Below are 24,181 nucleotides of genomic sequence, written 5' to 3'. Positions count from 1 at the left end.
ATTAATCCTGAAAGAATTAAGCACTTGATTGCACACTCTATGTGGTAAAAAGTTGTCAACCCACAAAACGGGGTAATTGTCCTCAGAACCTCCTCCTAGCATGGGAGAGCTGAAAAAGGCAAGTTCTTCCTCAACACTGACACGCCAAAGCCTGAAACAGCCAGCCAGCAGAATGGATCGAGACTTAGGCTTGCTGCAGCGCTGTTTCGTTCAGGATATAGTGCTTTTTTAGCACAGCTGTCCAAATCCCACGCCGAAGGAAGCTCAAGAGGCAGTGTGTGTCACCTGCTCTGCAGAGGCATGCACCAGCTGGCCCACCCGCGAGTGTACTTGCAAAGAGGTGCTGCGTCCTGGAGCCCCCCAAGCACCCTCTGCTCTAGAAACTCAGGTCTTGCCAGCTCCAAACGGCAAAGCCCCATCAAAGCAATTCAGTTCGTTTAGCTTGCACGAACCAAACCGGTCAGAAAGTAACAAACAGAAGAGTCCAGATCTAGATCAAAGCATTTCCTTGTTTCAATAGGATGCTCTTAAGCAACTCGTTATCACGAAGGGCGCCCTTCCCGCCAGAAGCCCTGCCCAGGGGCGGGGGGAGAGCCCCAGCCCTGCCAAGGGAAGGTGGAGTCTCATAGGCCCGCTCGCACCGGTCAAGCCCACGACAGCGGGCGCCGCTACCGAGACCTGCTCAGCCTCCCACCCCACCGGAGGCGCTTGCCCTCGCCTCCCGCTTCCCGACGGGCGCGGCCAGCTCACCTCGTCCACCGGCCCCTCCCTCACCCGCCGCGGCCTTGCTCGGGACTACGCGGGGCGGCTAACGACAGACAGCTCCGGCAGCCAGCGCCTCGCTTCCACGGCCCCTCGGGGCTCCGTGCGCCGGTGCCCGTCCCGCCGCCTTACCTCGGAAGGCCAGCTCAGACCTGCGACTGGCTGAGAGCTAGGGAGCGGAGCTCGCCGCCATAGGAGAGGCTGCGAGGGCCCCTTGAATCACCCGCCGCGCAGCGCCTCCCTGATTGGGCCGGGCGCGGGACTTGAACTGGCCAATGGCGGGCGGGAGGACGGGGCCGACCGCGCCCGGTGCGGCGGCGGGGCCGGAAGGGGGTGCATGCTGGGGCGTGCGCCCCCGGCCGTGGCGGGAAGATGGCGGCCGTTCCTCCGCCCGCCGCTAGAGGGTGATGCGCGGTGTGGGCGGGGATGGTGTCTGCTCGCCCGGCGGCTGCGGGCTGGGAGTGGCGGCCGCGGCCTGGTCTGCCGGCGGCAGCTAGGGAGGGAGGGAGGGAGGGAGGGGAGGGAGCTGCGCGCCCGCCACGGACAGGTTCGTGTGGACCAGCGGGTTGCTGGAGCTGGGGGAGACGCTGGTGGTCCAGCAGCGCGGCGTGCGCCTCTGCGACGGGGAGGAGAAGGTGGCGGGCGCGGCCTGCGCGGGGCCTGGCGGCGCAGTGGGGCCCGGTGGGCCGGTGCAGGGCAGGGGGGGAAGAGGCGCGGCCGTGGGCCTCAGCCGAGGGGGACGGCGGGGGACGGGTGGTACCGGGCGAGGTGGGGCGACGCGGGTTGTGAAGGGGCCTGGGCTGCAGGCGGAGCATCGGTCACGGCAGAGGGGGGCGGAGTACGCTTCGCCCCGGGGTCGGGCAGGGTTTGGCCCAGTGAGAAGCTTGTTGGGGAGGAGATCCGGGCCTTGCGGGACCGAGGAAAGTCTGGGACGGTGTGTGCCACATGGTGGAAGGTTGGGCTGCCCGTAGGGCGCGTGTAGCCGGTGTCACTGTGGTGAAACCTGATGTCCATGGCCTGGGCTGTCCCTGCCCGTCCCGGAGGCTCAGCGCACCCCTGTCGCTCGGTGCCGCAAGCAGTGCTTCTCGCCTTGGGTGTCACACACAGGCCGTGTCATACAACTCACACCTGAGTCTTTCTGGTAGTTGTAAAATACTCTGGCTCTGGTCGTGAAGGCTGCCCCCTTGCCCTCTGCTCGGATCTGAGCCTGCACACTTACCGCTTCGCCTTGCTGCTGGGCTGACTCTTGAGCTCTTCATTTTTCCATGCCGCAGTAGTTGCATACCCTCATAAAAAGCTGTGAAAAAAACGTGCCTCAAGTTTTGCAAGTAGGAAGCAATTTGCTAACACAGGTTTTCCACATGCTGATTGCTGTCTGATAAGTGAAGAAGTTTTCAACAGTAAAATGGATAGAAGCAATGCTTCCGTGTGATAGGCCAGAAGATTTCAGACTGTGCACAGTATATTCTTATCAGGGTGCTTTGCTTTTTTTGCATAACTTTTACTTTCCTTGTCAGCAAATAGTGTTCCAAAGCCAATAGCCATGTTTAAAATAGGATATTAAGAATGTTTGTGTATCTTGCACAGCATATGGAGGGAGGATCCTTCAGGATTTCCTGGGGGAAAGTTTATACAGTTGAAAAAGGAACTTTGTGTATATCCATCTAATCCTTTTATACTAATTTTCTCCATTGTTTCCTAAACTTCATTTATTGTGTTTTTAGGGGGAGTGGGAGAAGTTTTCTTAAAATACTGGCTTGTTGAATTTGATTGCTATGTTGTGGTAACATGTAATGTGTCCAAGATCAGTATTTATGCAACTTACTGGTCAAATTTGTTGTTGATCTCTTTTATTTTTCCTGTCTAGGTTAAATTTGATAGTGGAGTATTACTGCTTAGCACGCACAGACTAATCCGGAGGGATCAGAAGAATCATGTAAGTCCCACTTTTGTATCTTTTATGTTGTTCAATTGTAAATTCCATAACGGGTAGCTTGCAATGAAAAGACTGCACATGGAGAGGAGATGGGTGTTTTCCTTTGTGTGTTTTGTTTTACAAATATAGTCCATTTTTTGCCTCATAGTGGAGAGAAAATAACGGACAGAAATGTTCTTTTACCTGTTTCTGCTTTAATAAAATAATTATGCAGAGATAAGCAGGGATGGGCATTAATCATATAAATTTTCCTTTTCTACAGCACAAACACAAAGGAGAAAAGAGTCTGGTATCATGCACTAAAAAACACTGGGTTTGAGACTGAAGTTGAATGTGTCAGGCAGATCAAAATGTGAACTTCTCACCCATGCTCCTTGTCTAGAAAGGCCTTTTCTTCTTCATTATTTTCAAGTCCAAGTTCCCCTGTCTTCTGCTCCCACCATATAGTTCCAGACCATGATTTGATAACAGAATGTGTTTGGTGGCAGTGTTATTTTGTACTGGTCTTACCCTCCCAACTGCCTATTCCTGTGCTCAACAATCTCTTCAATAAGCCAGAACATTTGTCTGTACTGCTATGGAGAATTGACTCAGAGGTTAAGTGGCAATGTCAGAACTACACTGTAGTGAGACTGCTGCTGAATGCTTTGTACCATTAAGCCACAGCCAGAGACTGCAGGCTAGAAGTGAGCGAGAAAGACTACAAACACATACGAAGCTCTAGGTATAGAGTGTGACAGCATGCACCAATGTACAGCTGCAACTGAAGAAGTCCTCCTCAGAACCAATTTGGATTAATGCTTGTTTTGGACACAGTCTTTTAGAAACTTACCCCTGGAAACCAAAGTTTAGACAGAGCATGTTCAGGTGACAACTTCTCAAAGGTGAATTATATTCCACTGGACTAATTTTGTGCAAGGATAGCTGAAGCACCTCTCGTACCGAAAGGCTGTTCCCTACCAAATACCACATCCTTGCTCCAAAGCAGGGAGCTACTAAGAGCCTTCTGAAGAAGGTAAGGTCACCAAGGATGTTCTTAGTTTGGAAAAGCAATGTATTTTTTCTTCAGGGATTGTTTGCAGGAACAGCAGAACTATTTTTAATACACATTTTTAAAAATGTTTTGAGAGCTGGTCCCCAGGGTGGGGTTACTGTTAAACAAGTCAGGGGTTGATTGTCCAGACCATGAACTATTCTGTATAAATTAGCTTTTTATGCGCACAGGCAGTGTGAGATAATTTAACTGCTAAACTGACAGTGTTAATCCTTTTTTCTTCATCAGCATCTCTTTTTGAGAGATGGGCATGTACTGCAACAGGCATTGCTTCTGATCTGACTTGGCCTTTTTGCTTGCTTGGAGTGACATTAAGCATTATGACTTCAGCAAGTCTTACAACTGTCCACATCCGTATTCTCTCCTTCCCAACAAAAGGATGACACATGTCTCTTTTCCTTGACTTCCCCCTGTGCTCCTGGGCCACATGGCTTTTTGTACTCTTCCAAGATCATTTGATTTGCTAAATCAGCAGAGGAGAACCTTGGAGAATAATAAAAATAGTTTTAGTTTAGCAAATTAATTGAACTCGGCAAAGATTCTGACAAGTTCCAGGCTTGATTAACAGAAGGGACAGGTACATGTGGCTAGGAAATTGGCAAAAATTAGCCAGTTCTGATTAGGGGGGATGTAAATATAAGTAACTTTGTTCGTGTGGTAAATAAAGCTGATTATTTTTCAAGCTCTGAGGACTGAAACATGGGGAGCACAGTGCCCTTTTATTTTCATGGTGAGTTGTTGACTAAGCTCAGCTGTGATATAACATCAGCCTTAGAAACCTTAGCTAGTTTACTAGAATAAACTTGTAGAGAAAATCCCCTTTATTGTGTCAGCAAACTTTAATAATAAATTGGGCAGTTATCGTTAGGTTAACATAGCAAACCTTTTTACAAAACCAGACAGCTGTATTTTATAGCTGCTGTTGTTACGTACCATCTGTAGTTGAACAGTTTAGAAAATACAGTGATTATCAAAGGAAAAAATATTGATTCTTTTAAGTTGGTTAGATAGCTAGATTTGTACATTTTAAATCACAAAATCGTGCATAATGTGAGCATGAGATGTTAGGAAAAAAGTATCCAAATAAACTCACAGCATTTTTAACACATCTGTCTTTTTGTATCCCTTCCTCTTGCTTCTCTCACCAGGAAGGAGTGATTCTAACTCCTTGTGCTTACAATAAGTCCATAACTTTCTAGCTGTGAACTAAATCAGTTAATCATCTTGGAAGTGTACATATTATATATAGTTGGACTCTTGTAATTTTCAAAAACATTTTTTAACAGAAGTATCATTTTGCCTGTCTTTAAAGCGTTCAGAGCTATGTGGGTGTTTTACAGTATGTAATGGCTGTAGAATCTGGAGCCACAGAAGAATCTAGATAGCTTGTATAAAGAGTTTTTAGAACAGGAAATGCAGTCCATGCTTTTTCCCAGTGAGAGGTTTACTGATCAGTCAAGAGTTCCTGCATGTATACTTTCCTAATCTCCAATTTAATGAGTATTTAATTATTCCATGCAAAGAGGAACAATTTTGGTAGTAGGGATTGAGAGGGCCCCCTAACAGTGTTCACTGTAACCTGGTGCTAGGCACACCCTCATGGCAGATGGAAGAGAGAGGTTCCAAGAGGGAATGTAACCTGTGTTTCCTGTATTCTGGGTGACTATGTCAATCACCAAGCTATTGTGCAAAAGACTTCACCGAAGGATATTCACCAAAACAAGACCAGCACCTAATTAGATACGTTGAATCACTCACTCCCTTGAGCAATTTATGTCTCAAATACATAGACTAAGAGTTTATCTTGGGTAGGTTAGTCTCCCACAGATGGCTATAGTCTTGTTTCTTGCTCCACTTTGTTTTGTCTAAAGCACAGTCCAATAAATGTGTGTTGAGATGCAGCCATCAACTTCTGGATTAAGTCCGTGGGTATGGGATAGATGGAGAAATTAATATTCCACTCAGGGATATTCTAATTTTGTAGATGTTCAACACTTAAAAGACTGATGCCTTTGGATATTGTTTTAGCTCCCAAAGTAACATCAATTCAAAAATGTTAAGAATCTATGAGTATTGTGCACCTACAGGGATACGCTGCAGTAGTGTGGAAATTTTAGTGACACATTTGTGGTTTTTTTTTTTATTAACTAGAGCTCAGTTGCAACTTTCTATTAGTTTTCTACTTACATTTCTCTTTAATAGATTGTTTTGATTGTTACTGTTGTATTTCATATGGAGTGCCTCAGGCAGCACCTGTAGAGATCCATACTGTTTGTGAAATAAGGAAAGAGAACACTTGGTTTTAGAGAATGAATAGTCAGTATATGGCTTCAATTTCACTTGTGCTTGCATTGATTATTCCAGGAGTGCTGCATTGCTATACCTCTGTCTCAGATCGTCTTTACTGAAGAGCAGGCAGCTGGGATAGGAAAAAGGTAAGGTGATAGTCTTTTTTCAGATGGATAGTTTGCACATGCATGTTATATGAGGTACCCAAGTTTATATATTAATTCATGGTAGATTCCATTTGTAATCTAAGATTGACAGCCACAAGGACCTGCTTTCCTCACTTGAGGTCAAGTGTGTAAGAGAGTCATGACAAAGCAGCGTTTGATATGATTTGTTAAATCTTGTAATCACTAAACAAGTATGCATTGTAACTTGCCATTTTAATTTCATTAGTCATAAATGACAACAGTGATTTTGCTGAATCTAAATTTGAAAGCTACTTTTAGTCTTTTGTGCCACAGAACTGGTTAGGGATAGAAACTCTGCCAAATCCTTTATTATATATATTTTTTATGACCAAATATGATTGATTTTGAGCATGGAAATGCTAGCAGTGATTAGAAGGAACTCAAGTGTTTCCCTCACTTGAATAACTAATTCAGTATGGTTTGTGTATGAAGAAGTGTATAAGCGTATAAAGCCATCAGTGTGTCCAGGTGGCCAAGAAGGCCAATGGCATCCTGGCTTGTATCAGAAACCATGTGGCCAGCAGGGCAAGGGCAGCGATTGTCTCCCTGTACTCGGCACTAGTGAGACCACATCTACTCAGTTTTGGGCCCCTCGCTACAAGAAAGACACTGAGGTGCTGGAGCTGGTGAAGGGTCTGGAGCACAAGTCTGGTGAGGAGCAGCTGAGGGAACTGGGGCTGTTCAACCTGGGGAAAAGGAGGCTCAGGGGAGACCTTATCACTCTCTAGAACTGCCTGAGAGGAGGTTGTAAGCAGGTGGAGGTCGGTCTCTTCTCCCAAGTAAGAAGTGAAAGGATGAGAGGAAATGGCCTCAAGTTGCACCAGGGGAGGTTTAGGTTGGATATTAGGAAAAATTTCTTCATTGAAAAGGTTTGTCAGGTATTTGAACAGGCGGCTCAGGGACGTGGTGGAATCACCATCCCTGGAGTTATTTAAAAGACATGTAGATGTGGCACATATGGACATAGTTTAGTGGTGGACTTGGAAGACCTGATGATCTTAAAGGTCTTTTCCAACCTAAATGAGCCTATGATTCTGTGATTCAAAGTTTCATAATAAGAAGAGAAAAATATTAACTGGAGAAATATATATATATATAGTTGACATCTGCTTGCAGCCTGTAGTCAGATGGGTAAGGTAATGTGCTGAGGTGTCCAGAATAAATCAGGTAAGTCACTAATGCTTGAGAAGTCACCTATATAAAGACCCATGAAAAAAGTATCAGTAAAGTGAAATTATAATGGTGGACTTGCAGTTATAATGTGATTGCAGTTTGTTATGTTCCTAAAATAATGCTATCTCAGAGTTTGCTTTGGTGGTAGGTGTCATTTTAGATTTTAATTTCCATGTGTGCTAACTTTGAATGTTGGTTTTGGACAAATTCACATACAGTGTTCACAAGTGACATATACAAGTGGGACAGATTAAACATAATACTGAGACCTTTTGTTTTCCTGTTACAAAGATAGTGTATTTTGGCAGTAGTTATTGCAAGTCAAAAGCCAAATCAAATGACTATTTGATGATTAATCTTAACTAAAAGATTTTTTTAGAAATTATTGCTTGAAATGTTAAAATTTGTTATGTTTATTTCTTAAGAATTGGCAGTGGGTACATTTTAAATTTGTGAGATGTTGGTGTTTTAGCGTTTCTAGTACTTTTTATGCAAGATCTACTATAATACTGAGTCAAAATACTTAAATATTTATATACAAACATAAAACATTATTTGATGTATTTAAGCTCTTATGTGAGATAAATTTAATAGAGGTTTTGATTAGATGATAAACTTTGTAGAAACAATTTTTTTTAGCTATTACAGAAAGCTACCTCTTTTCTATAACTTTTTCTTAGTGCCAAAATAGTAGTTCATCTTCATCCTGCTTCTTCAAACAAAGAGCCTGGTCCATTCCAAAGCAGCAAATATTCCTACATCAAACTTTCTTTCAAAGAACATGGGCAGATTGAGGTGAGTTTTGTACCATGCAAGCCCAGTACATCAGATCTTTGGACATGCTTTTCCCCTCTTGCTGCATTAGTGATAATTTTCCATGATCTTTCCATGTTACTTTTGAGGTGGAGCTTTTTCAATACATCCTTTTTGAAGACAAACACTGTGAGCCTTCAGGGTTCTGTACTTTGGTTAAATAATACAAATGGAGTTTCAAAAATCCAAGAGGCATTATTAAGCTTTGTCCTTATTTTAGTAGTTTTAATATAATCTTATACTTCCTTTTTTAGTATTTTAAATTGAACATAGGGTTTTCTGAAATCATATGTCTGAAATCTGTTAAATGCTTAACAGAGTAAAATATGTTTCTTTGTAGCTAGCCTTCTACTGAACCTGAATCAAGCAACTTACTCCTTCCTAATCATCTCTTTTAGTTTTATTGCTGACTTTTTGACGCCTTGGAGCTTTGTTTCATTTTATTTTTTGTAAATCTTTTTTTTTTTTTTACCTACACCAAATCTCAAAGGCTTTGAACATTCTAAAAAACCATAATATATTTTTAAAAGAAGGCTTATCCTAAAAACCAAAGAAATTGCACTCTGTAAAGAAATTTCACAGTATAAGATTCTCATTTGAAGAAACTGAGAACTTTAACTTTGAACAATGAAAAAAGCTGTATCTGTTCACTGCAGAAAATCTGGTTTTCAACTTGACTTATTTATAACTGGCTTATAAATGCATTGCTTGATCAGACTCACTTTCATTTCTTTGTGAGCTGTTTCCAGCTTAGAACGAGTGTAGATTTATGCCTAGTTATAATTGTATAGCTGTTTTGCCTAATTATAACATTATTTATTTTAATGTTAACGTTAGTGTCTGAAAATCAAACTTACTATATTTACTGTTTACCTAGCATATCAATTACACTCCAGATTTTTTTCTTTATGACTTCAGAATGCCTTCCTGCAAACTCTGCGCTCTAACAATGGAATAGGTTTTCTTTCTGGATTTTGGTCAGTGGGATACACTTAGTGTTAACTACTGTTAACTAATTAACTAATGCAAGCTTCTGGTATTAGCAATAAACAAATAAGTGTAATTGATCTGTGTGGTCATCTTTATATTGTTCAATTAACAGTTCAATAGTAATTGGATTGTTCAACTTTCCCTCCTTTAAAAGCAAACCTTGACATTTTTAACTTTAGCATGTTTTGGAACCTTTTGAATATCTGAAAAAAATATTTTACAATAAAAGTAATCATGCAGGTTTAATTAGTAACTACATGGCTCCTTCTCTAATGTATATATTTTTGAAAATTGGACATTAAGAAATTCAGGTAATGTTGTACTGTGGATGTGTAGGTGTTCCTGTGCTTTGTCCTTACATTGAAGCTTCTTTCGTCTACCACCAAGATGCTAAAAATACCCAGAGGTACTCTGCACGGTTTATGAAACCTCTCTTGTCACTCTTTAATGTTTGCAGTTCTATAGATGGCTATCAGAAGAAATCACACATAGGAGAGATGGGAGAACATGCCCACTGGTCAGACCATTCAGGTTAACAAGGATCCACAGGTACGTGCAGAGCTTCTGAGCGGAATCTGTATGTAATAATCTCTTGTTTCCATTTCTTGCTGTTCCAATCTACTGCATCTGGCATGCCTCTCTAACCAACACCATGGGCACATGTGGGAATTCAGCTTTACTTTGCCTATTTCTTCACTGGCATAAATTAGTTTCTCCTTTACAGTTTTCACCTGATACAGAACACTATGGCCTCTCTTTCTTGAGTGTGTTTAGACTGGAATAGTTGATAATTAGCTCCGTTTTTTTTATATAGTCAGACACACACACATGCGCACATACACAATTATGCAAATATTAATTCAGCATGAGAGATCTAATGAAGCTGAAAGATTTTTGGTCTGAATTGTGCTTTCTTTCCTGTTTTACTTTTGTGGCTGGAAGTCAAATATATAACATGTAATTTATATAACTCTTTGGAACCTTTATATGTTTGATTTAAATGTGTATGCTAAATGGACAGCTGTTATGGAGAATCTCTTTGTCATATGTTAGATTACCTTCTTTATCTGTCTGCATACTTCTGGGTTATAAACTGATAACACTGTCTCCCATAACATCCTTATAGTTAAGCTCAGGCAGTGTGGGTTAGGTGAGCGGACAGTGAGGTGGGCTGAGGTCTGGCTGAATGCAGAGCTCGGGGTTGTGATCGTCGGTGCAGAGTCCAGCAGGAGGCCTGTAGCCAGCGGTGCTCCCCAGGGGTCAGTGCTGGGTCCAGTCCTGTTTGACTTATCCACCAATGACCTGGATGAAGGGACAGAGTGTACCATCAGCAAGTTGCTGATGATACAAAACTGGATGGAGTGGCTGATGCACCAGAAGTCTGTGCTGCCATTCAGCAAGACCTGGACAGGCTGAAGAGCTGGGCAGAGAGGAACCTCATGAAGTTCAACAAAGGCAAGTGTAAGGTCCTGCACCTGGGGAGGAACAACCCCGTGCACCAGTACAGGCTGAGGCTGACCTGCTGGAAGGCAGCTCTGCGGAGAAGGACCTGGGAGTGCTCGTGGACAGCGAGTTGCCTGTGAGCCAGCAGCGTGCCCTGGTGGTCAGGAAGGCCAGTGGGACCCTGGGGTGCATTAGGAGAAGCGTGGCCAGCAGGTGGAGGGAGGTTCTCCTGCCCCTCTGCTTCTGCCCTGGTGAGGCCGCATCTGGAGTGCTGTGTCCAGTGCTGGGCTCCCCAGTTCAAGCAAGACAGGGAAATACTGGAGAGGGTCCAGCAAAGGGCTACAAAGGTGATTCGGGGGATGGAGCATCTCTCTGATGAGGAAAGTCTGAGAAAGCTGGACCTGTTTAGCCTAGAGAAGACTGAGAGGGGACCTTATCAATGTCTACAAACATCTTAAGGGCAGGTGTCAGGAGGATGGGGCCAGGCTCTTTTTAGTGGTGCCCAGCAACAGGACAAGGGGGCAACAGGCACAAACTGCAACATAAGAAGTTCCATCTGAATATGAGGAAAAAAATACTTTGAGGGTGACAGAGCACTGGAAGAGGTTGCCCAAGAGTGGTTGTGGAGTCTCCATCTCTGGAGACATTCAAAGCCCACCTGGATGTGATTCTGTGCAACTTGCACTAGTGAACCTGCTTTAGCAAGGAGTTGGACTAGATGATCTCCAGAGGTCTGTTCCAACCCAGACCATTCTGTGATAAATATGTAGATATTGTTTCTGCATATGAATGTGTTGAATATATGAATATATTGAACATATAGTACTATATGAATGAAATAGGATGATTTAAAGATTGTTCCGTGTCAGATCACATGTCTTCCTTTGTAAATGTAGTACCTATAAACATTGCTGCATTTGGATTAATGGCAAAGCCTGTACCCTGCATCAAGAATCAATGAAAATGTCTTACCTCCTGTTCTTAATTCTGAGTCATAGCAAATTGTTAACACCAGTGCTAAGCTTTGCAGTCAGAGATTTGAGGGCTGGCACCACTGCCGCTTAGGTACCAGTCTTTTGAAAACACATTTGGTATCAAATGAAAGGTTCACCATCACCTCCCTTCTGATACTTCTCAGCAAGGTAAATTAGACTGCACTTCGCATTGTGTTTCTGTGGCTATGTTTCTTCAGGGTAGATTTCTTGAGGTAATCCTGTTCAGATACACTCACGCATTTGCACAGCTCTAGTATAGATGTTCACATGGACTCAGAGGCTCTAATTGAGATGAGCTGGCATGCACAGTCTGGATCAGGCTATTAAGCATCTTCATAATTAATAGCTTCAATATAGTAATCTTATCTGTCTACTACAGCAAATTCATACGTGCTTCATGCTTACTTTTTATTTTATTACACTGGTTTAAAAAATACTTTCAAGAAATACATGAAATATTGTATGTGTGATTCCAGCTCTTTGGGGGAATGTTTCCTGTCATCTAATGTAAAGTTTTTCACAGTGAGGCGGATGAGAAAATTTAGCATTTCCTATTTTGATTCCTTTCATTATTTTCTTTTGCAGGCAGGAAGAATAAGGGCTGTAGGAATTGTAGGGATCGAAAGGAAATTAGAGGAAAAAAGAAAAGAGACTGACAAAAACATTTCCGAGGTAAATACTACTGATGTTTCAAGGTCAACCACCTGAGCCATTTACATTCATTCACACGTTCTTTTAGGGGCAGCTGAGACTATTTATTGTTTTTGTTGTGAAGTCTGAATTCATTTACGAGTGTATAATTTACGGTTATTTACTGTGTTTAACTGGCTTTTCAATATATGTAAAGGTACTTAATTTAAACAGTTCCTTTCAAGAAGACTGTTCTTTGAAACTAACGGTGTGTATTTATGAAATTAACTTTAGTAGAATTAGAAATTAGAGTTCAGTGACTTCTGATCAGGGGAAGCAGAACACAAAGGCATCTGTAGAAGTAGACTATTACAATTTTGGGCGTGGGGGGAGGTCCTTCATTTTTTTACAGCTAATTTTAATTTCAGTTGAAAATGTAATATATATTAAGGATAATATGCTGATCTAAGTGTCTGCATGTAACTGGTAAAGTTAGATTTTAATCTTACTCAGTTTTTAAATGTTAAGATTTAGGCTTATAATTACAGTAGAATGTTCTGCAGTCCAAGCATCAGCAAGATTTTACAAGTATCTTTGCAAAATACCTGGGCTAGATGGAGACCATCCTTTTCCCCAGAAACAGCACAATAGTTGAATTTCAGATCTCAATACTGATGGACAACAGAGGCAATTAATTTCTTCATATATACCTGGGAACAGTAGCCTCAAAAATAGTTTGGTTCTGTCTTGGTAGTAGAGATTAATACAGAAGTACTTATAAACTACATGCAACAGATTTCATTTTTGTGACAAAGCTCTGTGGAATTCAGTGTGGCACAATAAAAAAAGACATTCACTGCTCTAGTACCTAAGAAAATTATAGTACCTTTGCAGGCTGCCTACTGTTTCAGATACTGGTAGCATTAAAATTTTTCCTTTCTATTTATAAGGAATGTAATGAATGAAGTTCTGTGTGTAGTTCAAAAGGTATTGTGGTTACATGCTTGTGTATATAGTTCAAAAGGTATTGTCTGGTTATTTTTTCCTTCAGCAGCTTTGTCAGAGAGTAAAATGAATCTGTTTATACGTGTTGTATGAACAAAGGAAACCCATGGCTTGTAAAATCCTGCCTTCCTCTAGCTGTAAATGTTATAAATGACTTAATTTAAAAAATGGTGCCCTGGCTTCCAGGAAAAGGCTTCCTGCATCTGCTGTTCACTGCTGATAAGAATCCAGTTCTTTAGCCTTTTGTTTATCTGAGGAAGTTCCTGTTAGGTGTGTGCACATTCCCCTTTGTTTCCAGGCCTGCCCTTGGTGAGTCAGGCAGAGGAGTTAGACACAGCATGCTGTTTATTTAGCTAAATCAAGGGTTCTTTTGATGAATGATGTTTTCATGCAGGCTATAGAGATTAGAAATAAGCTGGGAAAAGCCTTGTTAGAAAACTTTTTGTTGATATCATACAAATACAGTAGGAGGTCTTTGATTTACACTATAGATTAGGAAATCTATTTTAAATTATTGAATTTGGCAGAATAAGAAGTAAGAAGAAATATTCCAAAGAGAAGCTTTTGTTCTGATAGCGGTAGATTATTGTTATACACTAGTATATTATCTTTTCTCACCTTGGACCTAGCTTTGTCCCACTTAATTTTGGATACCTAACCTAGGTACCAAGTGTTAAGAAGCTAGACTTCTCCAGTCAGTGGACAAACACTGGCACCATTAGGAAGGGTTCTGATGAAAAGCAAACCCTGTCCCTTCCTGGAGGCATCTCTGTCTCTGCACATTGAATCTCAGACCAATAAGCTTCTAAGTAAGGCACCTAAGTGTAGGTGGGAACAGTTAGGTCTTCCTATGCAAATTCTTTTAAGGTGTCTTTCTAGTGGGGGATTAGGCAGGACAAGCTAGGAAGCAGACAGAAGCAATGGCTAGAAGCCTAGGCGAGACATATCTAGAGGGTCATTTGACATACTCTTAACTGAACAACCTTCTTTATTTGTGGCTGGAGGGGTTGGGTGCTGCTGTCAGACAAGCTTTAGCTGCAAAGTTTCAGGAATTTTTCTCACACCAGTTGTTCAAAAAAGGTTGTTTGAAAAGGTTGACCACCTGGGCATGTTGTCATGTATTTGAGAGATGTGGGCGAGAAGGCTGAATATGTGTTGCTGAGGGTGGGAGAAATGGTAGTTGCTTTTTAATATAGTTGTGTTAATATGGTTGCTAACTTTTTTTGTACATGATTTTTTTTAATGCTAGTTGGTTATCGTTACTAAAACTTTTGCATTTCAGTATATGCTCAGCATTTTTTGAAGTATGTTTTATTTAAGCCTAAAAATGCCCTTTGTAAGTTGTTGTAGAGTTGTTGTATTTGAGACTTTAGCAGTTTACTGAGCTTAATAGGCTTGATATAATTATGGTCCTGTGGTGGATGCCCAGTATATTACTTCTTTGGGTTTTTTTGAAACAAAATTAACAGTTTCTTAGACAAGAAAATAAATGTTTTGTAAAAATAATTTTTTCCCTTTATCTAGTATTTATTTTGGGTTTTAGGTCCAACAACTAGAGTTTTCAGAGGATGCTTTCTGTCTAGTTTTTATCTTAACTTATTGAAATCTGATCACTTATCTTGTGGATCTTATTTCATTCGTTTTCTTAACTGGTTTTTGTTTATTATGCTAGCACCACTGGTCCTATGTATGCAATACTTAAATGAAGAGAAATTGCCACACATTTTCAGAGGTTTTGTCTTGTCAGTTAAACATACATGTGAAAAACATACTTTCTTCCTTGCTTATTTGAAATGGCTGTTGCTTAGAACTTCATAACATCTACTGATTAAAGTAAAATTGTCTTGTCAGGAGGAGTACTTCTGTAGGTTTAAAGTAGTCTTGCTGCTGGCCAGATACAATAGATCTCCTTGAGTGAGGGTTAACTGTTGGAAAAAAACTACCATCACCACCAAGAAACCTTTCCCCAGCTTTTAGGAGAGCATAATAAACTAGGACAGTTTAATCTTTTGTGGGCCTTGGTGTCTTGTTGTTCCTTCCTATTGTATGGACTTCATATTGAACTAGTGTTCACATACTAGTAAAGTGTGCGATTGATTGATTCTTTTCTTCATTCTTGTTTATGGATTGCGTAATTTTGATTTTTAAGACCTGGTATAAAACAGATATATCAACCAATTATATATAATGTGTGACATTGTAACATACTGATCTAAAGGGATAGCAGCTCTTAGAAAAGCTTGGGTAGGTGGACAAAGGCAGCTCACTGTACCCATGAAGCTTGATGCTGTAATTGTACCGATCTGCGGTGTCTTTTTGTTTCAGGCTTTTGAGGATCTTAGCAAACTAATGGAGAAGGTATGGCATGTGTCACTTATCCAAGTTGACTTACACTTGTATTCTCAGTTTTAAGCATGCTTTTCTCTGTGGAGCTGAAAGTTGACTTATCTGTGTGTCTTTCTTGATAGGCTAAGGAAATGGTGGAGTTATCCAAGTCAATAGCCAATAAGATTAAAGAAAAACAAGGTGACATCACTGAGGATGAGGTAAATGAATTTTGTTTTTAAAGTCAACAGAAATGTTCCTATGCAAAGCAAAAAGCTATCCATTTAATACATGTAATTTAATAAGGAACACTTCATGGTTGGGTGTTTTTGTGTTTTAGTGCCTACATAAAGTAAAAGTGACTTACTTGTTTAGCATTAGCTTTTCTTTTGACCCTTTCTTAAAAGCAGATTTTACTGCCTTCGTGTGAATTTTTGTATTTTTGACCTCTGCTAGTCAAAATTGAATTGTATTAAGTCTTGCCTTCTCTTTGATAGTAATTGACTTTTATCGGTAGTAAACTGAATGGATTTATTCACCAAAACTGTCGCATAGTAATAAAATAAAAGTTTTTTCAAAACCAGAATCATTCACTAGCTGATGTACTTCTAAATTTATTTGTTTAGACTATTAGGTTCAAGTCCTGTCTGCTGAGTATGGGTATAGCTAATCCAGTTACCAGGGAAACACATGGATCTGGTACACATTACCACATGCAGCTGGCGAAGCAACTAGCTGGAATACTCCAGACACCATTAGAGGTAAAGCACCTAATTTTGCACCAAGATTTTCCATGCGTTGCTGAATTTTGACGTAAATGTGTTTGGCTGTAGCACTGTGCCTGTTTTTAAAGTCTCAGATTTGGCAGCATAGCTTCACATTCAGTGTTTATGGAAAGAAAATATATATATATATATATATATATATTCTTCCTGAATTAAGAAAGTTTAAAAGAAGTAAGAATTTTTCTTTGGAGTAATAGCATCTCAACTTCTAATCCGCAAAATATCAGCGATACTTAGAAAATCATACGAGCAGTCTTCCTTCCATTTGAACAGCCCTGTATTCATCCCTTGCTGCAGAATATTATTTTTTTAAAGAAAGAGTGAAACAACACATGACTTTAAAAATATAAGTAGTCTTTAAACTGCCTTAAAATTATGCATTTTGCAAATACAACACAGAGTTATTACACAGACTATCCCTCCTTGGTAATATATTCTAGTGTGTCTGAAGCTGTTAGAGAATTCAAGATTCTCACCAAAAAGATTTCATGTTGCAACTTATAAGGGCTATGTGTCTACTAAAACAAGTTGATGTGGTAGATTTAATATATTGAAATTTCTTGTTCCTGTGACTTATTCTCTGCTTTAAAATCAAAGTAATTCAGTCTTTGGATGTAGTATCAGTGGTTTGCATTTTAAAATGATTGGTGAAAGATGTTACAACTTGCCTCTCGTGCTAGAAATATATGGTATTGCCTGGGTAGTTTCTTTCATTAAGGCCCATCATTTAGCTCCTCTGTTTTACCTGTTTAATCACTCAAATGCAAGTAAAGATACCGTGTTTACTAGATAAATGCTATTTCTCTTACCAGTCTTGTGCTTAACACAGGAGCGAGGAGGGATCATGTCACTTACAGAAGTATACTGTCTGGTAAATCGTGTATGAGGATTAGAGGTGAGAAATTGGTTTAATTAAATATTTTATAAAGTGTACTTCAGTGATAAGGTAATTAAAGAAAAAGTGTAAAAAGTTCCCTCCCAATTGCTCACTCTACTTGTCTTAACAGCATGAACTGATCAGCCCTTTATTAAAATGTGGGGCTTACCTATATTCTTTCTCCTTCTTCCATGCAATGTTTATGTATGCTCTACAAGTTGTTTTAATGTATGCTTCTTTTTGTAATACCATATAAAAGGGAAAATTCATCCTTATCTGGAAAGAAAACTGAAAGGACAGAGAATACTAAAGAATGGTGAATTTGGGTTTTTTTAAACAAATTACATCAATTTTTTCTGTAAACAGGGCAAGAAGGGTTATTACAGAACACATAGTAAGGAAACAGAAAGGAGCATAGAAGCCAATGAAAGTAGGCTGCAAAATAGAAAGAAATTAACAATATTGTATAGCCTGGTGTGTTTTATAGCTGTAGTTATTAAAACTGTTTGTTTTGGTGTTATGTTGTATACTTAAAATGCAAGCTGTGAAATAAATCTATTTTACTATTTTAGTAGTTGCTGTCACCGGAAGATTTAGTAAATGCTTGTAAGATGCTGGAGTCACTGAAATTACCAATAAGGTAAGAGTTTTACAGATGTATTTATTAAACCTGGCACTCGCAAGTCAGACCATGGTGTTTGGAAGACTTAATATTTTTACCTGCAGTAGATTTTCTCGCTTTTTAAGCAAAGTCATCCTTTGCTTAAAGGATGCTGCTGTAAGCACCAATATCCACTCTACATTAAAATATGAATTTTTAACAATGGTTCACTTTGCTAGGAAGACAGCATTGTTTTCACTTCCAATACAGGTTGGTTTTTTTTCATACTGGGAAAAGTTTAACTAAACTCAGACATATGCCCCATTCTTTTCAGTCTTCAGATTTTGAAGATGCTTTTAATATTCATTTTACAGAGCTTTTGTTTGGGGTTTGTTTTTTTTTCCTTTTGTAATGTGGTTTTAGGTGTGAATGCATCAGAAATGTGACCATAGGTGACGTGTACAGAGTTTTCAGTTACTTAGACTCTCTTTTGATTGTAGGCTTCGGATATTTGACAGTGGTGTGATGGTGATTGAACTCCAGTCTCATAATGAAGAGGAAATGGTAGCTTCTGCTTTGGAGACAGTAAGTGTACTTCATTTCCTTCAGTGTTCTGACCATGCTAGGGGAATTTAAACACATTAGGTATAAAAACTTGAGGTACAGGATTTCCTTTTGAGGTTTTGAAATACAAAATACTCCACTTCCAGTCTTCTAACAGTAATACTTAAATAGCACTTTTCATCTTCAAAGTGCTACGCAGGCACATCTTAGTCATTGCATTCTCCTTAAGGAATAAATCACTTCCTCTCTTTTCAAACTTCATTAACCTTCAACCTTCCTCCAAATCTTTTGCTCTGCAGAATGAAATTCATGGCATGTATTAAGCACTTAATTTAACAGAAGTGGACTTCAGACACTGTACACAACGTGCTTGAAGGCGGTGAAAGTAGCTCTGAAATATTGATATAGGCAGTTGTTTAGTTTGGGTTTATTTCATAAAATAGCACATTGTATGTGTAACATCTACTGAGTTTGCCACTGTAAAGAGCATTCAGTTGGAGACTAGTGCACATAGGCTAGCTTCATCAGGGAAAAAAATAGTATAAATTGCTCAGTGTGGTAAACCTTCATGGTCTTACTACCTCTGGGTCTTTAAAGTCCTGCTATCCTATTGCTTGATGCATATTCCTGTGTCTCTTTCAGCGGGATGTGATTTTTTTGTTGTTCATAAAGTTGAATAAAGGCTGATTCAGTGTACCCAAAGTTAAACATCAAAGAGGACTGTGACTTGGGCAGTCAGGAAGAAGTAGAGCTATCACAGGCACCTTCTCCCTTGATAAATGAGGTAGGCTCTTCAGTGCGTTTTGCGTGATTGTTACCGTATAGCTTTCTCTCATCAAAAAGATTTTTAGATAAGAGAAATGTATGTAGCCATCTAAAAGATTCCATCCTAAATCATCAAAACTAAAATGCTTAAATTTTTCAATATATGTTAATCCTTTCAGTTTATTTTCTCATATTTACAGAAAAATACCTAGTTTGTTTTAGGGGTTTTTTTCTGATTATTTTTGGTTTCTAATTAATTTGTTGCCTTCAGTAAAGGGCTTATCTCTTTGAAAGGAAAGGAAAAACATTTTCTTGATAACAAATGAGGTCAACTGCAAAAAGCAACAGATGGTGGATTTATTATTGAAACGCCTTTTTTTTTTATTATTATTATTTTCATAATATGAGACACTGACTCCATAGAAATACGTAAAGGAAAGGCTTTGAATGATGAAGGCTAACCTGTACGGGAGAGGGAAGATGAGATCAGAATTGTGGCCAAAAGCACCCTGTACTTAATGTGTAATGTACGGTAACATGAAACCTCTGAGAAGTGGTGAAAGGAAGTCACCAGTCTTTCAAACAGGAGAGAGATGTTTTGAAAGGCTGGTGAAGACAGGAAATGAGATGGAAGTCAAAGCATCCCAAAGTCACCCCTGATGAGAGTAGTGGTTTGGGAAGGAAAGATAATTAATCACCCATATGCATATTAGATTCTATAGCTGACTTCCATTACTCAGATTTGATCACTTAGCTTTATAGAATCTCAAGTTAGGACTAGCTTAATCTGAGTTTCCATAAAAATACTACAGCTGAGAATGATGCAGAATAGACCCCTCCCTACCCAGTTACGTGGGAAGCAGGAAATGGGAACCATGTCTGGATTTACAAGTTTGCTTGAATCTGAAGCAATGGAGAAATGGAAGAATTAATAATTTTTAGGGCAATAAAACATGTTTATCTGGGAAATTCAAGGCAATAATAAGTCTAGACTGCATATCTAATATTTTAAGCATCCGCATGTCCAGCCTGTGAGGTTTCATTTTAGCATGTATTAACTAGCGTGGGTGAGACAATGGGGCCAAAGTTTTGAGTCCCAAGACTGAACCTATCTTTTGTGTCAGCTGAATGTGATGGTGGCTTTTACTGATCCCTCTAGTATGCCATAATATAGGGTAGAGTACTAAGGTGTGGGGATTTTTCTATAGACAGTGGGGATATTTTAAATCTCATTAAACTCAAATTCTCTACTTCCATCTGAGACAACTTAAATCTCTAAATCGATGACCTGCCCTTAACAGGTCTTTTATTTCCTCATTTAGGCTTCACTTGAATCACTTGAAGTTTGCCGAATCACTTAGTATAGCTGAGCTGTGTAAATACTGATTGTGACAGTATACTGTACCTGAGCTATTCTGATTTTTCTGTTCTCTTTGTCCCAAGGCATCTTTTAAAAAAAATCCAAAGGAGAGGGTACCATGTGATTATTTTTTTTGCAATTTGAGTCTTTTCTACATTCCTTTTTTATATTTGGCAGTTTTCCCAGGACAGAGAAGAGGTATTTTTAAGGGCAAATACCCATAATTATTTGTACTTTTTAAAAATGCAAACAAACTAGTTGTTTTCACAAGGGATTTGCTACCAATTTATCACTTCACAAGGCTAACCCTGATTCACTAGCTAAGAGAATGTCATTTTTCTTTTAATGCTGTAGTTTGTTTATTTGTGTATTTGTTTTTTGATAGGTGTCTGAAAAGGGTTCCCTCACAGCTGACGAGTTTGCTAAGCTGGTGGGGGATGTCTGTTCTCTTAGCCAAAGAAAGGTAAGTAATAATTGTTGTGTTTAGTACCTCTGTTACCATGTTGTCCTCAAGTAATACAGCACGTCTTCTTTTGCTTTCTCTAGGCTGCTTCTTGCTGAAAAGATGGGCCATCTTTGCAGAGATGATTCAGTGGAGGGCTTGAGATTCTACCCAAATTTATTTCTGACGCAAAGCTAATGTCATTTGTGTACAATTTACTATGTAACAGTTGAACAAGGGAGCAGAACCCTTCCAACAAATGACTTTAAAATTTTAATTTTGTTAGTCAACTGCAACAGTGATGAACATCGCAATGCTTTACAGTTCTCGGGTATTTCAAGTGCTGAACCCTCTTACATGGAACTGAATGGAAGTAGGAATCACTAAGAAGTTTGCTAATTGTCTCAAGCTGGCTAGCTCATGTTTCAGGTTTTATTTGGCGTGTTCTGTCATTTTTAATTTCAAGAGAAGTCAGATGAAGATTCCACACAAGTGAAAGTGGAGAGACTATCTCTGTAGTCTGCCATGGGGGTCAGCACCCAGAAGACAGATTACTGCATACTCCAATTTCAATTTGCTTATGTCTAGAGCAACAAAGCAGACAGATGTATCCATAGTGATAAGAAAAGTGACTTTGGTGTGTACTGAAGTATAAGGAACAAACCCAGGGTAGAGTAACCCCTTCTCCCTGAAGCAAGGAGCAGTTTCCTAAGAGAGAATCTTGGAGTTCTTGTACTTTGAGACAGAAAGAACCTGCTGCAGAAGAGAAAAATGTATGTCATGTGAATCTAGAAATCACAGTGTTTGTTTTGTTATGTCTTATGCTAATATCTCAGATAGAAGCATTGTTAGCGCAGACTTCCTCTCTTCTCTTTCCTTGCCATCTTCCTTCCTGTCTCATTATGTTGTACTTCAGGTGCCCTTTCTCTGTCCTCTCTTCATGTAGCAGAGTGGAATACCCTCTTATCACTCTACCAAACTCTGTGCTTTAATGTGCTTGTGTTTTATCCTGTACTTCTAATGAAAGATCATTTGTTTGTAACAGCCTGTTACCTGTTTTGGAGAGACTGTTTGTTAGCTTATATCTCGTGTGTGAAAATTAATCTGCTTTCAGTATTGAAGGGAAGAAGACTATCACCCTGTGTTTAATAGTCACAAGGTATCATATTGTTTGGTATTCCTCACCCTGTGTTCACACTGAATACAATTTGATAGTCTCAGTTTTCATAACTCCAGTGGAGTAGTTACGTTACTTGAAGATCTGTTGTCATGGTAATAACAGTAAGTGGATGTTTATGATCCACATCACTTAAAATTTTTGGCGTTTTGAAGTCACCAGTTTTAATAAATAACAAAATTCAGTCAAGATATGGACAAGGATAACACATAGATTATGGCATTGTGGTTGTAATGGCCAAATCGACACTACAAAAAAGGAGAAAAAGCTTTTAAGAGCTTGAAAATACTTTCAGAACTGTTTAGGTGTTACCATAGCTTAGACAAATTTAATAAGGAGTTCAGTGCAGAGAACCCTACAGTGATGATGCTTATGGTTTGTAAGATGCTCGTTTAGGTCCAAGGAATTGTGTCCTCTTATCCTTGTCAAGAGCGGTGCTTTCTTTAGGGCAGCTTTCCTCTGTTTCATGAAGGTGCTAAGCCTAATGTATTTGGCACAGCTGAAGGAACTGGTTCACACTATTCTTACTGTGTTAACCATCTAGTGTCATCTCGTCAGGAGTCATATGGCTTGCAGCTTTTCTTCATCCTTCCCACAACCCACAGAAGAGATCTATGCGAGGTATGCTAAGCATCACACATCTAAGGAGGGACTGAAAAGTGAGAAATTCAGAAGCAAAAAGCTGGTTTGTGACAACTCTTTCTTCTACCTGATGTCAAGGGAGACCAGTGGTTTATGGGCCAGAACCTCTCTCCACAAGGGGGCATGTCTTCTGCAGAAAGAATAAAATGAGAAAGGAAATGCCAAGTGTCAATTCCCAACCTCGGTTGCTCCAACCCTGAGCTTTTCATTTTAAGAAATAATGATACAACCTGTTTAGAATGATGGTACCTTCTTGAGCTTTTCTTTTCCAAGATTTTTGTTTGACTTTTTTTTTTTTTTCTACAGGGAAGAAATCTATAGGGTAAATTGTATAGCTGGTTTAGAATTTAAACATAACATGGGAAAATGACTACTAGAAAGTAATAAAAATTAAAAGATTTTCTTAAATAGGCTGTTCTCTGGTTTTTTTCTTCCTAAATGTTTTGGCCGGCTTTAAAATCTTTACACATCAAAATCTTGTGGTTCTGTGGGGCAGGTTTTTAAAGTGCATCATATTTTTGCTTTCTCCTTTTGTAGCTAAAAGGGTGCCAAGGTAGTTTTGATTAAAGGGAAAAATTAAATGTAATTAGAATGCCGTGGTTCCGTTGAGTAGCCTGTGACCCACCCCAGCCAGAATCGCAGAACTGTAGATACCTACACAAGCACCAGTTTGATGAGGAAACTAGTTCGAGTCTGAGCCAAGCACATACCCTGTGCTAGCGCTGGCAAGGTCTTTGACACGTTGAAATGTATTTTCCAACCTGAAAGACAACAGAAGTCATGTATCTGGTGCCACACTTGGAGCCAGCTGTTGGGCGAACAGAGGGAGTGACATGTTTACAGGTCTGTGGTGTCATGGTAGTACATCACACTGTCCTAAAGTGCCATTGCCCAGCCCCGTTTCCATTGATACTACCCGAAAAAAAATCTATTGAAGCAGGATTCTAGGAGAGGAAAACCTCACAGATCATTCTAGTTTAATACAGTAGATGCCTATACGAACCTTTCATGTTTTGATTGTTCCTAGAATATTTGTATCATGATACAAAAAAATCACTATCTCATTTTGCCAGGGCTGCCCAATTGTACAGTCCTTCAAACAGAAGTTTGTATCAGAGGTCAGTTCAAAAAATGCTTGGGTTTTTTTATGGAGTGGTCTTAAATAATGATTCTGTTTTTCATTTGAAAACACAGGCTTTTTTATACCTCTGACAGGAAAAGAGTGCTGCTCAGGAATCTGTACCTCTTGTCCATTTCTCCTTTGCCTTTGTTTTCAGGAAAATTCTATTCAGCCTATGGAAATATGGATCTAATATGAACCACATTTCTGAAGTGCAAACTTTTTTTTTCCCTCGGACAGTTATT

The 24,181-nt window shown here is 39.8% G+C and overlaps 1 protein-coding gene across 1 annotated transcript; it reads left to right on the top strand.

Annotated features, from left to right (window-relative positions):
• Nucleotides 1-100: 100 nt before the first annotated feature.
• LOC102057264 (vacuolar protein-sorting-associated protein 36) lies at nucleotides 101-23,227 on the top strand. Its single transcript, XM_055700266.1, is given in 17 exon segments — nucleotides 101-118; nucleotides 1,260-1,397; nucleotides 2,630-2,698; nucleotides 6,117-6,187; nucleotides 8,083-8,197; nucleotides 9,663-9,698; nucleotides 9,701-9,754; nucleotides 12,229-12,315; nucleotides 15,604-15,636; nucleotides 15,747-15,824; nucleotides 16,230-16,364; nucleotides 17,218-17,283; nucleotides 17,841-17,905; nucleotides 18,367-18,451; nucleotides 20,941-20,988; nucleotides 20,990-21,018; nucleotides 21,102-23,227. Coding segments are annotated over 17 exon segments (1,221 nt in total). The 3' UTR covers nucleotides 21,196-23,227.
• The last annotated feature ends 954 nt before the right edge of the window (nucleotides 23,228-24,181 follow it).

The sequence above is a fragment of the Falco cherrug genome (genome assembly GCF_023634085.1).
Source record: "Falco cherrug isolate bFalChe1 chromosome W unlocalized genomic scaffold, bFalChe1.pri SUPER_W_unloc_1, whole genome shotgun sequence".
NCBI classification, from domain to species: Eukaryota; Metazoa; Chordata; class Aves; order Falconiformes; family Falconidae; genus Falco; species Falco cherrug.
This window is presented reverse-complemented; position numbering and strand designations above follow the sequence as displayed.